Here is a 15,335-nt window from a genome sequence, read left to right as displayed (position 1 = left end):
TAAATACTGCAAACGTACTAAGATAAAGGTTTTCGGAGCGAAAAACTGTACAGATGCTTTATAACACAAGTCATAGATACATATTACAGAATTTAATGGATTCAAATTTTGCATTCTGTTATCTACCCTATTTAAAAAGAAGGTACAATTTTGGCTGCTTCGGCTCCCAGGAAACGTTATCGTCTTATTTACTTCTGGTTAATATTCACTTCCCAAAAGACTTCAGAAAACTCCACAAAACTATGAATATGAATAAAACGCGAGATAGAAACCGAGCATTTACAGTAACACGGTAATCTTTAACGATCTAACCACGACGATAAGCCAGAGTTGTTCTAAGGTTATGTAAAATGCTACAAAGGGGAAAAGTATTAACGAAATATTAGTTAGATTATTGCAAAAAGATGGAACACACACCTGATGCAAAAGTGGTGATGGGCGGGAGTTTCGCCGTGTCGAACGTCGCCCCCTTCTTTTTGGCTTTCTTCTTGGTAAAAGACCCTGGATTTAAAAAATAACAAAAAACTATCATTTATTTGTTCAGAGCTGGATGGTAGAAAAGCAGGGTTGTGTTTGCGACCCTCGTCGTCATGTGAGCCTCGCAGACCGCCATCAACTATTTCTATAGGAAAATAGAAATAACCAGAACTTCTTTATACTCGTGTACTCCGTATCATCTAAGTGTTGGACAAATGCGTTTAATAAGTTACACCGGCTCAGATATTTGTTCCAGTGCAAAAGCTAAATCACAGGTTTATATTCATATTAACGTATGTTTTAAAAAGTTTATTGTTTCTATAGTAACCAGTCACACAGGGGCTTGTATTAATAAACTTGTAATAATAATAATAATAATAATAATAATAATACATTGCTAAAAAGCTTGCTGGCATTTAACATATAAACACTTATCGTCATTGATATGATGAAGTTTCTGCTATGGCAAAGTCTTCAGGTTTTAGCTTCTGTGTAAAAAGATTAGTTTTACTGTTGGTATGAGAAGGGGGGGGGAGGCTGGTGAGGGACCCAAGAGGGACACAGGAAGGACCCAGGAGGGACACAGGATGGACCAAGGAGGGACACCGAAGGGACCAAGGAGGGACACAGGAAGGACCCAATAGGGACCCAATAGGGACACAGAAAGGACCCAATAGGAACACAGAAGGGACCAAGGAGGGACACAGAAAGGACCAAGGAGGGACACAGGAAGGACCCAAGAGGGACCCAGGAGGGACACAGGAAGGACACAGGAGGGACCCAGGGGGGACACAGAAGGGACCAAGAGGGACACAGAAGGGACCAAGGAGGGACACAGGAAGGACCCAATAGGGAAACAGAAGGGACCCAATAGGCACACAGCAGGGACACAGGAGGGACACAGGAGGGACTAGTTTAAGCTGCTGTGGCGTAAATAAAAACAGGAACTTGTTTAGCGGAAATTCCTCAACAGATCTTTACACAGTCTATAATTAATACCTACAGCTTACTAAAGTCTCTCTGAGGATTAAAAGAAATAACGTGCCAGTATAGCTGAAGGAGTCTGAAGCCTTTTTATTCAGTCCGTTCGTTCAGCCAAAAAAAAAAAAAAGTCTTACCATGTCCCAGACTCTTGTTAAACCTTTCATGAACAGTAGAAAAAGACTGCAGTGAGCCGTCTTGGCCTGGAAATACGACACACACAGATCATGTCATTATGAACGAAATGAATTTCTATTTTCTCTCTCGCTCTTTTTTTTAAATTCACAGAGCAAATGATGAAACTGTCAAAAAGCTCCTACTGGCGCTGAGGATGTGTTGCCCGCTCTGGTCGTAGTGTTTGATCTTGGTGGGCGGGGCGCTGTGACCCATCCGAAATCTCAACAGACGTCCTTCACCTCCCGCTACGTCAAAAATCCAAACCTACAGAGCGACAAAAATATCATTAGGATTTTTATCCCATTATTTTAATGCGATAAAATATTCACGGTCATCAGGAACGAGACCAACCCGGATGGCGTTATCAGCTCCGTTAGTGAGGAGCAGAGGTTCGCCGTGCAGGAAGGTGAGACCAGCTATCGCCGTGGTGTGCGCGTCTCTCATCTGACCAATCAGCTTCTTGTTTTCCAAATCCCATAATCCTATGTGTCCAACAGGGCTTCCTGCAGCCATCACTGCATTCCCATCTACATGGATGTAAAAAATGTGGAACATGTTTAGTTCAGATGTTCTTTTTCCTAATACACATGTTTCTATAGCAACAGCTAATTCACATGATCACAGGTCTCCAATGTTAGCACCAGGAGTGGTATACCTGTTATAATGCAAGTGCTAACGGGAACAAACTAGTTTTGTAGACGTTCCTAAACATTAAATGCAACTATAAAGGAAAAAAAAAAATAAAAATATGTCGCTCTTTTAAACGCCGTTATAAATAATATTCAACTTCAAGCCCATAACCATGATTCAGTGTAAAGCTGTTGATTATTTACGTGTTTATTTGCTTATCACTGAGAGCGTGCAAAAGCAAAATGACCTGTTCGAAAGGATAAGGCCGTGATCGGACCCCAATCTTGCTGAAACTTCATCAGAGTTTCGTTAAATTTGATGTTGTGGATGACGATCTGTCCTGAAGCCAAGCCCACGCCGACCACGTCCACTGCCGGAGTCTGGAATACGGGAAATCGGGAAAACTCGATTACACAATAATCAAAACAGAGGTCAAAATGAAGAGATCTGACACGAGAGAAACTGACACAGACCTGCTGTAGAACGGTCACTGCCGAGCCCCAGCCAGGAAAAGTGAACAAAAGTTTGCTGAAGAAAAAAGTACGAAAGACACAGCTGTATTACATCTGTACAGAACAAGCTCACCCTCCACATCCAATCAGGTATCATCGTCGCCTCGCTTCTTTTAACCTCGTAAACACTGACGACCTGCAGTTACTGAATTCGATTCAAACCTTCACATGCACAACCACACACAATAATAATAACCACAACAACCACACACAATAATAATAAACATAACAACCACACAATAATAATAATAATAACCATAACAACCACACACAATAATAATAAGCATAACAACCAAACACAATAATAATAAGCATAACAACCAAACACAATAATAATAACCATAACAACCAAACACAATAACACACACACACACACACACACACACACACAATAATAACACACACACACACACACAATAATAACACACACACACACACAATAATAATAAACACACACACAATAATAATAATAATAAACACACACACAATAATAATAATAATAAACACACACACAATAATAATAAACACACACACAAACACAATAATAATAAACACACACAATAATAATAACACACACAATAATAATAAACACACACAATAATAACACACACACAATAATAACACACACACAATAATCACACACACACAATAATCACACACACACAATAATCACACACACACAATAATCACACACACACAATAATCACACACACACAATAATCACACACACACAATAATCACACACACACAATAATCACACACACACAATAATCACACACACGCAATAAGAGCTGTGCTGAGATGTTAGAATAAAAATACAATAACAACTGAAATACAATTATCTGTACAATCACAAGGAAAAAATATATAAATAAATAACATGAATACATGAATATGGACCAATGGCAGAAATTTATGACTGTTATATATAAAGTGCAGATCTACCACAGCTGGATAAAATAAATAAATAAATAAAAAATCTCCAATCAATCAGTTTGGTCAAATTGTTGAATTATTTTCTATAACAGAAGCTACAAGGTCAGACCTGCCAACCTTGGAAAAAAATTTTTGAGTAGCAACTTACTGCAGCGACACGGCCCGAGGACAGGCACATTTGCTGGTCAAGTGTACATTAGTTTCGTCATGTTATAGCATGACTGCGTGCTATAAAAGGGACACAGACGCTCGCAGATATTGATGTCTGCGTGCTCAAAGCCAGTTTGTCTTTTCCGTTAAAGTACGACGGCAATGCGTTTACAGGCATGACTTACGTTTCCTATAGAAATACTGGCAAATAAAGTAAAACTTGATCTGTGCATAAAACTTAAACTTGAGGCACAACACCGGACACTTGGGCACATGCCCCAGTAAAGGAGTCTAACGACGCCTGTGGTTCGGCAGGCTTATTAAAATGGAGGAAATTCACAATTCTGGCCATTTACCTTTGAAACGTTAAGCCCTCACTTGTAAAAAACAGTCACTGTAAGAAGAATAGAAGACGGACAGAGACAGATGAAAACCACATTCATTTTGACGGTTTTAAACTGGCGCTATGATTGGTCGAATTATTATTTTTCCAGGTTGCTGCCCAATGCGGTTACACCCATAGGCGCATTGCCTGGTGCACAAATGCACAGACAGTTGAACTCAAAGGCATCAATGGTTTTTTACAATGCGTATTGTGAAGTGACAAATCGTAGCAGCGTACTTTGATGTCTAAATGCGTATCTGCTATACAAAATGCGCTAAGGTTGGCAGGTCTGCAAGGTTTATCTTAATGCACCAGCTAATGACTTTAAAACATTTGAATTTCTACTGTAAGAACCATCACATATTATGTGATTGTTAATATGGTAATTTTTCTGTACATAGATGTTTATTTACATTTGGAAGGAGTCGCCAACGTCAGTTTTTGTAACTGGACGTTTTCCCCCAGAGGAAAGTCTTCAGTACAGAGAACACACATATATATATATATACACACACATTATAATATATAATATATTATATATAATATATTATAAAATATGTTTAGATACATTTATATATACAAAAAGAAAAGTATATAGATATTAATTATATATATATAGAGAGAGAGTATTCCCTTTAATGACCATAGAAGTAAAATCGTTGGCACACTGCTGCAGTATAAGGGCAATAAAACCCTATATAAAGGCAATAAAAATGTCCTATGAAAGTCCACCTTGTTGTGTTTTATTCCTGATGTACCTACTTCTAAGCAGAATCTGCTTTAAAATGACCGATACGTTGAAAAATCAAAGTGTCAAATGAGACGAAGGGGGAAAAAAACAACCTACTTCGATTTGACGTTCCATAACTGCAGGCTCCCCTGAGTGCTTCCGAACAGGATTTTATTCAGGTAGGTGCTCGGGTGCATAACAGCCCCGACTTCAAACGTGGATTTGTTAAATGAAATCTGCAGGTATATATCTAAAGGTGAGGGGAAAAAACACCACATTTTAGAGTTTAAAACAATCAGCATCTGTGGCTCAGATAAATGAATGAGACTTTCATGAAAGCTCAGATTATGAAGAGCCAAGATTCTGTTAATCTGCTGTATGCAAGCAGCCAGGGAAGCTATTTTAAGGGGTAAAAAAGGGGGGTTTTATGATAACCTTCTGACTCCACGTCCCAGATAATGACGGCATTGTCCTTGTCCACGGATATCAAATGGTCTCCGAAAGGAAGCAGTAGATGGACATCGGCTTGGTGGCCTTCGTAAGTGTGAACAATCTGAAACGCAGTTAAACAGGATGCTACTGGGGTTGTGAGGAGGAATCCAGGCAAAATCCTGTTTTTTTTTCCTCAATTAAAACATTACGACTAAAGATAACAAAATTACCTAGAAAATAAACTGAGAGCACAGTTTAAAGACTTTCTGAAAATAAAGACGTTTTTCTAATCAGTTCCAGTGATAGAAATTGAACCTGATGTGGACTTGTGCTGATGTAGCCTATTGACCTCAATGTTGTGCACTGTGAGATGCTTTTCTGCTCACCACCGTTGTAAATAATGATTATCCGAGTTACTGTATCCTTCCTCTTAACTCAAACATGTCTGGTCTGATCTGTCTCTATTGAACTTTGTCACCTACAAGGTTTGTTTCTAGCCACGGGACTGCTGCTCAGATGTTTTTCATAGTTCGTACCATTCTCTATCGAATGTTACATATTAAGCACTTTATCCTCCCTCATTTTAACGTGAACAATAACCGAATCACTCGTCCTGTATCTGCATGTAAATGTATTACTGACCCGTGATTGGCTGATTGGATAAATGCAGGAATTTTAATTAAAGTGGTTAATATGGCAGGAGGAACTTTACCTCTGTATTCCTAGCAAAAGCTGAAATGACTTTTCCATGCGCGGCGTAGACGAGCAATCGGTCAGCAGCGAGATAGGCGATGTCTTCAGGAAGAGCATTACCTGGACAATAAAAAAAAATTTTAGTGTTTTAATTAATTACAAACCAAAAAAAATCATATAACTGAATGCAACAGAATGCTTGTGTATTACTTACTGACAGCCACAATCCCAAGTTTCTTCACCTGCATAAAACAAAGAAATCAGATTCATTAAAAAAAAGGTTTCATTTTTGTGAGTTTCACTGAGTTTACTTGGTCTGATAAGAAAAATCTGCAACATTTTCATCTACTTCAATAATTTATTTGAGCATCATTACAAAAGCTGAGTGAAAATTTCTGGATAGTGCCTAGGAAAAGGTTTCAATTCAATTCAATTTATTTGTATAGCGCTTTTAAACAATTCCCATTGTCTCAAAGCAGCTTTACAGAAGTATGGAAACAGAAGAGAGAGAGAAAAAAAATAAATATAATAATAATATTAATAATAATATAATAATCATAATAAAAAATAAGGATACAAATAAAATAAATTAATAATAATAATGAAAATAATAAAAATATAATAATAAGAAGAAGAAGAAGAAGAAGAAGAAAAAATAAATGAATAAATGAAGTATAATATGAAAATATAATAAAATAAGGAAAAAATAGGGATAAATAAAAATAAATAAATAATATGAACGTAAGAAAAAATAAATAAATAAATAATATGAAATATAATAAGAAAAATTAAGGATAAAAAAATAAATTAACAATAATAAAATATAAAAATATAATAATTTAAGAAAAAAGTAGGGATAAATATAATAATAATAATAATAATAATAATAATAATAATAATAATAATAAACATAAGAAAAAAAAGAATAAATAAATAAATATAATAAGAAGAACAAATAGGGAAAATAAACGAATATAAGCAATTAGTTTAAAATTAATTAATTATATATATATATATATATATATATATATATATATATATATATATATATATATATATATATGAACTTAAAATGTAATATACTATACATCTATCCCTCTCCCACTGCAGGTGAAGAAACTTTGCACCCCTCCATGTTCTCCTCACATTATTATTAATTAGATATAATTAACGTTTTAATGTTAATCATTTCTTTTTTGTTGTTATTTAGTTGACTTACATTGTAGGTGTGGAAACACTGGCCAACGGGTGTCACCACATAAAACTCCCGGTGTTTCTTGTGGAAACGAACCACGTGTGGAAGATGATTGGAATAAAGCCCGAGTGCTCTAAATCCACAGAATATCACGCTCCCTTTTTTTCCGACCACGGACATTTTGTATGTCTGTATCTGTGTCTAATCCTGGATTTCAGTATCTACAAAGCGTTTAGTTAAAACATGTCTAAAATACCAAGCAGCTCCACCGCTTTAACTCACGTACGTTGTTGATGTGGGGAGTTACAATGAAAATGTTCCGGGTTACGCTTCGATTCTACAATATCAGTTCCTACTGACCAACATCAGTAGGAGAGTTATTAGTTGTTTAAACTCTCAAGAATTAAAAGTATTTTTTGAGGACAAATAAAAAAAAAAAAAAGGACTTGGAAGGACACACTGTACACATGTATATCGTTTTATTTCTTGAAAATAAAATAACAATTCAACACAATACAAGTGAAATAAACAATGAAAGAAATGTGTCAAAGACAGAATTATTAAATTAAAAAGATAAAAGAATCCAAACTCATTTATGTTCAAAATTATGTTTATGTTATAAATTATTAAAAATGAATAAATAAATTCTTAATTAGTTGTCCCAAGTCACAGTAACCTACAGTCATACACAAGTTAGTGTTTTCACTGCATTAACACACAACAACTCACACAAGCAATCAGATATTGACCAAATCCTTCATGAGATGAATCCTATTTTAAAGCCAAGGTCATAAGAGCAGGGTGAGTAAAACACTGGTTCAAATCATTTGCAGTAAAAACCAGGTAGATCACGTCATCGAATCAGTTAGGTGACCATTCTAGAAATCCACACCAACAGTTCAGGAACGATTTCACACAATCTCCTTTGCAGGAAACCGTTTTTGAAGTATTCCGTGTACAGTTGTGCCTAAACTGCAATGTCAAGTGAAATGAAATAAAAACTGATTTAGTGCTTGTCATTAAACCACCAACTTAAGTAAAGTACAAAAGAATGAACTGATAAAGCCTTACCATACTATGGCTCAGAAGCTTTGTTATATTTCCTAATACATCAGTTTGCTGATAATTTGCCCATCTGAATATGCATTTAGTAGTATTTCGAAACTGTTTAAAAAAAAAAAAGGCGAATTGAATGCACGACCCTATAGACTTTCAAACATCAATATAAAATTAACATCATATAATTTACGTTATATTGCTCTAAACGTTACTGTTATAAAAATTAAATAGCTTACCTCGCTAACGTTTAGGTCATGACAATTCTTTTCTAGTCTCTAAAAGAAAAGTTAAATAATACAAATTGATTGATAGTAAACATGCATGGGAAGAGCTGTACATACACTGGTGTTAATATTTTATTACAGTTTCTCCACAGTTTTACAGAGAAAAATTTCATCATCATCTACTCTCACCCTGAAATGGAAATTATTTAGTATTCATCTTTAACTCATATCTTGAACCAAAACTGTTATATTTAATAAATATCTGAAATATTCTGAATGCTGTTAAGAACTTACATCCACATGACGTCTGATTATATGTTGTGCCGTTTGGTGCAGATCCCGAAGACATTGTTTATCCCGATACCTCATGTCTGACTTTACAGACAGCAGTACAAAAATGAGGCAAAATCCTGTCAACAGAAGAAAAATACATATTCACAAATTTAGTTGAGCTCCAAGCACCAAAACACAAATCTGAACAAGGGTTCATGTCTTACCAACAATCCTGATCCACTGCATCTTGAGCATCTCTTTATCGTGACTTGAGGTGAGTGCCGGAGGTTCTTTTATACAGAACCCAGTTCGAATTCACTGCTTCAGATTATCAGTTTGGTTTATCGTTGTTGTTTTTTTTTCCCCTTTTTTGTGGCAGAAGAGGAATGCTTACACATAACAAACTTAATATATTTGATGACTCAAAAGCTGAAAACCCCATGTTCTGTGCTGTTGACTTGACTAAAGGTGTTTTACAAGGTATTCACAGAATTATTCGAATAGAGATGGACTCAAAATTCTATCGTATGAGTAAAATTGCAGACGTGACTCAAAAAAAATCATCAAACAGATAAGGCATTATAGGTTTCACCACATGATATAGTCTTGATCTAATCTCTCCTCAATATATTCTTTCACAAAGATGTCAGAGAAATGACCATGTCTATTTTTTTCCTTTTTATCCTGACCTGACCTGAAGGTTTTTCTGTTAAGATGCCGTTATTGTATACAAAAACACTAGCTGTGTTCATGGATAAAGGAGCCTGCATTTTGAAACTCTCACAGTATTAAAACACTAATGGTATCGAATGCTCAGATCTGACTGGCCAAAGTCAGTCTACACATCACAGTGTAACATCTAGCAAGGTGTCTATAAGGAGACGTTTATGTAACTTAAGGAGGATTTGTGGTTTGATAGTAACATGACAAGATGTGTTTTTAAAACTCTTATTAATTAAAAGACAGTCGGAAAAAGAGGCTGTTGAGGGAACGACTCTTTTTCTTCTTCTTTTTTTTTTTTACTGATAACAGGTCAAATTTTTTTTCCATGGAAATGATACTGTGAAGTCTGAAATCATTTAATTAATAAAAGCATGTAGAAATCGCTATGGAATAAAAGGAATAAGACACACCGGGATGTCAAGTGCTAGTTAAATAATGAACCTTTGGTGTGGTGACTATAACTCAGGCTGCATCACGTTAATGCACCGTTGTTTATTTTCCTATAACCATTCCATTGATGAATCTCTCATAGCTCCCTCATCTCAGGTTAAGAGTCTTGGTGTCATCTTTGATAGTACCCTTTCTTTTACCTCACATGTAAATAATGTTACTCGGGCTGCATACTTTCACCTTCGAAATATCAATAGGCTTCGTTCCTTTCTCACCACTCAATCTACCACCACTCTTATTCACAGTCTAGTAACCTCCCGGCTTGACTACTGTAATTCTCTTCTTATTGGGCTTCCTCACAAAACCTTTCATAAGCTGCAACTCGTTCAAAATTCTTCTGCCAGTATTATCACTCGTACTCCCTCTATCCATCATATTACACCTGTTCAATTCAATTCAATTCAATTCAAGTTTATTTGTATAGCGCTTTTTACAATAGACATTGTCTCAAAGCAGCTTTACAGAACATAAACACAGAGCAGAAGGTAAACATAATTAATGATAAAGGAATTAACGAATAATAAAAGAAATAAGAATTAACAGAATAAAAATTCTAGATTATTATTAGATGTATATAGTTCACAGTGTGTATGTATTTATTCCCCTATGAGCAAGTCTGAGATGACTCAGGCAGCAGTGGCAAGGAAAAACTCCCTTAAATTGGTAAAGGAAGAAACCTTGAGAGGAACCGGACTCAAGGGGGAACCCATCCTCATATGGGTGACACTGGGGGTGTGATTGTAATATACAGTCAGGATTCTTAAATATATATACTCAGGATTCTTAAAGTCGGCCTCGGCTCAGTGGACGTCCAAAGGCTTCGTCCCACAGAGGACATTGGGAGCTGGTACAGTGTCTGGATGCCTCGGGATGGGTACAAAGAGAGAAGCAGTGGAAAGGGATTAACATATCTGCTGTTCATAAAAATGTGCTGGTCTGATGTACTGGTGCATGATATTATGGGATGTATTATGTGTACGCCTGACTAAAGAGATGAGTTTTTAATCTACATTTAAACTGGGAAAGTGTGTCTGCGCCCCGAACACTATCAGGAAGACTATTCCAAAGTTTGGGAGCTAAATAAGAAAATGCTCTACCACCTTTAGTAGACTTAGGTATTCTGGGAACTACCAAAAGCCCTGAGTTTTGTGATCTCAGAGAGCTGGTATTGTAAAGGATTGTAACGTGTTAGAAGACTAGTTAGATACATGGGAGCTAAACCATTAAGAGCCTTGTACGTAAGTAGCAGCAGTTTGTAGTCAATTCTATACTTAACAGGTAGCCAGTGTAGAGATGATAAAATTGGGGTTATATGGTCATACTTTCTTGTCCTAGTGAGAACTCTGGCAGCTGCATTTTGGACTAACTGTAACCTATTTATTAAAGATGCAGGACAACCACCTAGTAATGCATTACAATAGTCCAGTCTAGAGGTCATGAAGGCATGAACTAGCTTCTCAGCATCAGATACAGACAGGATGTTTCTCAGCTTGGCAATGTTTCTAAGGTGGAAGAAGGCTGTTTTGGTAGTATGGGCGATATGATTTTTAAAAGACAAGTTACTGTCTAATATAACACCGAGGTCTTTCACTGTCGAGCTACTTGTAACAGTACATCCCTCTAAATGGGAGTTAAGTTGTGAGAGTTTATGTGCACTGGTTTTTGGACCTATGAGTAGTATTTCTGTCTTATCGGAGTTTAACAATAGAAAGTTGCAGCTCATCCAGTCTTTTATCTCTCTAAGACACTGAGTTAATTTGGACACTGTGGCTATTTCATCTGGTTTTGATGAGATATATAACTGTGTGTCATCAGCATAACAATGGAAACTAATCCCATGTCTTCTAATTATGTTCCCTAATGGAAACATGTATATAGAGAAAAGCAGAGGTCCTAGAACTGATCCTTGAGGGACCCCATAATTAACGGGTAGTAAACTGGAGGATTCACCATTTAACTCTACAAAATGGTATCGGTCAGACAGGTAGGACCTAAACCAGCTTAAAGCCTGACCATGAATACCTGTGTAATATTGTAAGCGATCTAGAAGAATGTTGTGATCTATAGTGTCGAATGCAGCACTAAGGTCAAGTAGAACTAATAGTGACATACAGTCTTGGTCCAAAGCTAAGAACAAGTCGTTTGTAACTTTAACAAGTGCAGTTTCTGTGCTATGATGGGGCCTGAAACCTGACTGAAACTCTTCAAGGATGTTGCTCTCCTGTAAGAAGGAGCTCAGTTGAACAGACACAACCTTTTCAAGTATTTTAGACATAAACGGGAGGTGTGAGATAGGTCTGTAATTTGATAGTTCATTAGGGTCTAAGTTAGGTTTTTTGATGAGTGGCCTAATAACTGCCAACTTAAAAGACTTTGGGACGTAACCTAAAGATAACGAGGAGTTAATGATATTAAGAAGAGGCTCACCAGCTTTATGTAACACTTCTTTCAGTAGTTTAGTTGGGATGGGGTCTAGTGAACATGTTGTTGATTTAGCTGTAGTAATAAGTTTATCTAACTCTTCCTGTCCTGTACTTGTAAAGCTGTGCAAAGCCTTAGGTGAGATTGTGTCACTGGTTGCTCTCATATGTTGAGCGTCACCTATTTTATTCCTGATACTTTCGATTTTATCAGTGAAGAATCTCATAAAGTCCTCACTACTGAAATGTGATGGAATAGTGTGTTCAGATTTCTGATTTTTTGTTAAACTAGCCACTGTGCTAAATAAAAACCTGGGATTGTTCTGGTTATTTTCTATGAGTTTGCTCAGGTGCTCAGCCCTAGCAGCTTTTAGAGCCTGTCTGTAGCTGGAACCTGTTCTGGAACAGCTACACTGGCTTCCCATTAATTTTCGTATCAAGTATAAAATTCTTCTTCTAACATTTAAAGCTATCCACAATCTTGCACCTTCATATCTTCTTGATCTTCTTCATACTCCAAAACGTACTCGCACTCTTAGGTCTTCTTCTTCCACTCATTTCATCGTTCCCTCTGTCCGTCTTGTAACGATGGGGAACAGAGCTTTCAGTTACTCTGCACCTCAGCTCTGGAACTCACTTCCATCTGAGCTCCGTAATATTGATTCTCTTTCATCATTTAAATCTCAGCTTAAAACTCATCTGTTTAGTTTAGCTGATTCTACATCATGATTTGTAATGTTGGTCCAATTTGTATTTCTATGTAAGTATTTTATAACTATATTTTTTGTTGTTTTTCTTCTTCTTTTGTACGGTGACCTTGAGTGTTCAGAAAGGCGCCTTTAAATAAAATGTATTATTATTATTATTATTATTATTATTATTATTATTATTATTATTATTATTATTATAACAGCATATTTTCCTTACTTAAACAAATAAGCCAATTTAAACAAGAATCTTCTATAAAGTGACATATTGCTTCTTGTAAAGTTCCAGGGGAACTCCCCAGTGACAATCCTGCAATCTAACACCATCATGCTGAGATGATGCTGATCCGCTATGAGGTTTATTGTGGTTCCAAATTTAAACACTTGACATTTCCTTTGTATGAGAATTGGAGGATAGTACATGATCTGATTTGACAGATTGAGCTTATTACTGGAAATGAACTCCTGGCCTTTCAGGACATTTCTTTGACAAAGGCCCAAAGTATCATTAAGAACTGCATTCACTGTGCTTACTAGCTGTATACGACACCGCCGTCTCTGGCAGACGCTTCTGCTGCATTCAATCACACACAAACAGAATAAAGTTTTTATCTTCATACCATCAGACTACATAACAGCAGTCTTTTATCTAGCACTGTGAGACTTTAGTACTGGTTTATTTAATTGTCCAGAGATTTGGTGGGGGAATCGGTAATGCAAGGTGATTTGTTCGGGGCTTTTAAGCTTTTAGTTCAGTCTGGCGACAAACCCTACAGTTATGAACTGACCCATCTGTTCCATTCAGCACAAGGAAATTATGGAATGAATGAAATGGGGGCTTGTTAGCCTTTATTATCGCTACGTATACAATACAGAACAGTGGAATTAATTTCTTTTTATATCCCAAATGAGAAGTTTGGGATCGGAGCGCAGGGGCAGTTATGATACAGTGAAGACGGTTAAAGGCTTCGCTCAAGGGCCCAACAGTGTTAGCTTGGCAGTGCTGGCGCTTGAACCTCAATCCTACCATCAACAACCCAGAAACTTAACCACCATTAACAAAAACATTACATTCCCTGACCGGGAATCGAACCCGGGCCGCGGCGGTGAGAGCGCCGAATCCTAACCACTAGACCACCAGGGAGACACCGTAGCCACTTTGAGTCTCAGTTAAATGATGATCCGACTACATTTGTATACGATTGAACGTATACAAAAGACGCCACTGATGTCAAAATGTTTAAGTGGGGTTAACTGAGTGTCTTATGGTACAGAAATACAACATAAATATCACAAACTCCATCATTCATGTCCAATACGTGTTGGTTCATGACTAATACTGACGATTCAACCTTTTTTTTTTCTGGACACGTGTGAAGTAAAGTCCGAATGCTCTAAATCTACTCTATATCGCGCTTCCCCTTACCATCAGCACGGATAGTTTGTATGTCAGCATCCATTTCTGGCTTTAAATATGTATAAAGCTTTCAATTCAATCGTCTAAAACTTCACACATTCACACTGTTCCTAAACGAGAACGATCGGTATGGCGAGGATTCGGTATGGCGAAAGATTCCGGGTTGTACTTTCAGTCCCACAAAGTCAGTTCCTAGTGATTAGCATCAGTCACAGTTTCTGATTGTGTTGATTTTTTCCCCTTCTGTTTAATAAGTAACACAATGAATGCCACAAACATTTTATCAGCATTAGTATTGTCTTGATATTGTACTATAATATTAATTTAATAATCCTCTACATATTCTAACGATTGCCATTAATAAGTTTTTCTAATTTGGCCTCTTGCTATTTATTTGCTAATTGTAGCTTAGTGACTAACAATAGTGCAGGTTAAATGATCATAGTTATCAATGATGAATAAAATATACACTGTTTGTTAATTCATGCAGTAATTTAATCACGCGATCATATGGCAACGACATGCTGCATGATACATCATACAGAAACAGAATCATGAACTACAGTTAACCTTCACATCAAAGATCGAAACAATGGGGGGAAACATTCGTGTTTTCGGACTAGTTAAAACTAGTCCGAAAACAAAAGGTAACCCAAATGACCACCGCGGTAAGCAGAAAAGCATCTCGGACCTTGAGTTGGATGGCCTACATGAGCAGAAGCCAACATCAGGTTCCGCTCCAGTCAGCCATGAACAGGTATCTG

At 36.7% G+C, this 15,335-nt stretch overlaps 1 protein-coding gene and 1 non-coding gene across 2 annotated transcripts in view; both read right to left on the bottom strand.

The window, feature by feature from the left end:
- wdr36 (WD repeat domain 36) overlaps window positions 1–7,629 on the bottom strand; it is a 16,313-nt gene extending 8,684 nt beyond the window's left edge. The window contains exons 1-11 of the mRNA XM_027144636.2: window positions 7,323–7,629; window positions 6,318–6,345; window positions 6,123–6,223; window positions 5,414–5,531; window positions 5,096–5,228; window positions 2,739–2,793; window positions 2,513–2,645; window positions 1,987–2,162; window positions 1,779–1,899; window positions 1,596–1,661; window positions 418–501 (exon numbers count right to left, since the gene is read on the bottom strand). Coding sequence (XP_027000437.2) covers window positions 418–501; window positions 1,596–1,661; window positions 1,779–1,899; window positions 1,987–2,162; window positions 2,513–2,645; window positions 2,739–2,793; window positions 5,096–5,228; window positions 5,414–5,531; window positions 6,123–6,223; window positions 6,318–6,345; window positions 7,323–7,478 — 1,171 coding nt within the window. The 5' untranslated portion in view covers window positions 7,479–7,629. The remainder of the gene's footprint in view (window positions 1–417; window positions 502–1,595; window positions 1,662–1,778; window positions 1,900–1,986; window positions 2,163–2,512; window positions 2,646–2,738; window positions 2,794–5,095; window positions 5,229–5,413; window positions 5,532–6,122; window positions 6,224–6,317; window positions 6,346–7,322) is intronic.
- Window positions 7,630–14,226: 6,597 nt separating this feature from the next.
- On the bottom strand, window positions 14,227–14,298 carry trnae-cuc. Its single transcript has one exon. It is a non-coding gene; the product is annotated as a tRNA-Glu (tRNA).
- Between the last annotated feature and the right edge of the window lie 1,037 nt (window positions 14,299–15,335).

Source organism: Tachysurus fulvidraco, chromosome 26 (genome assembly GCF_022655615.1).
Source record: "Tachysurus fulvidraco isolate hzauxx_2018 chromosome 26, HZAU_PFXX_2.0, whole genome shotgun sequence".
Lineage (NCBI taxonomy): Eukaryota > Metazoa > Chordata > Actinopteri > Siluriformes > Bagridae > Tachysurus > Tachysurus fulvidraco.
Note: the sequence above shows the minus strand (reverse complement) of the source record. Positions and strands in the feature narration are given on the sequence as shown.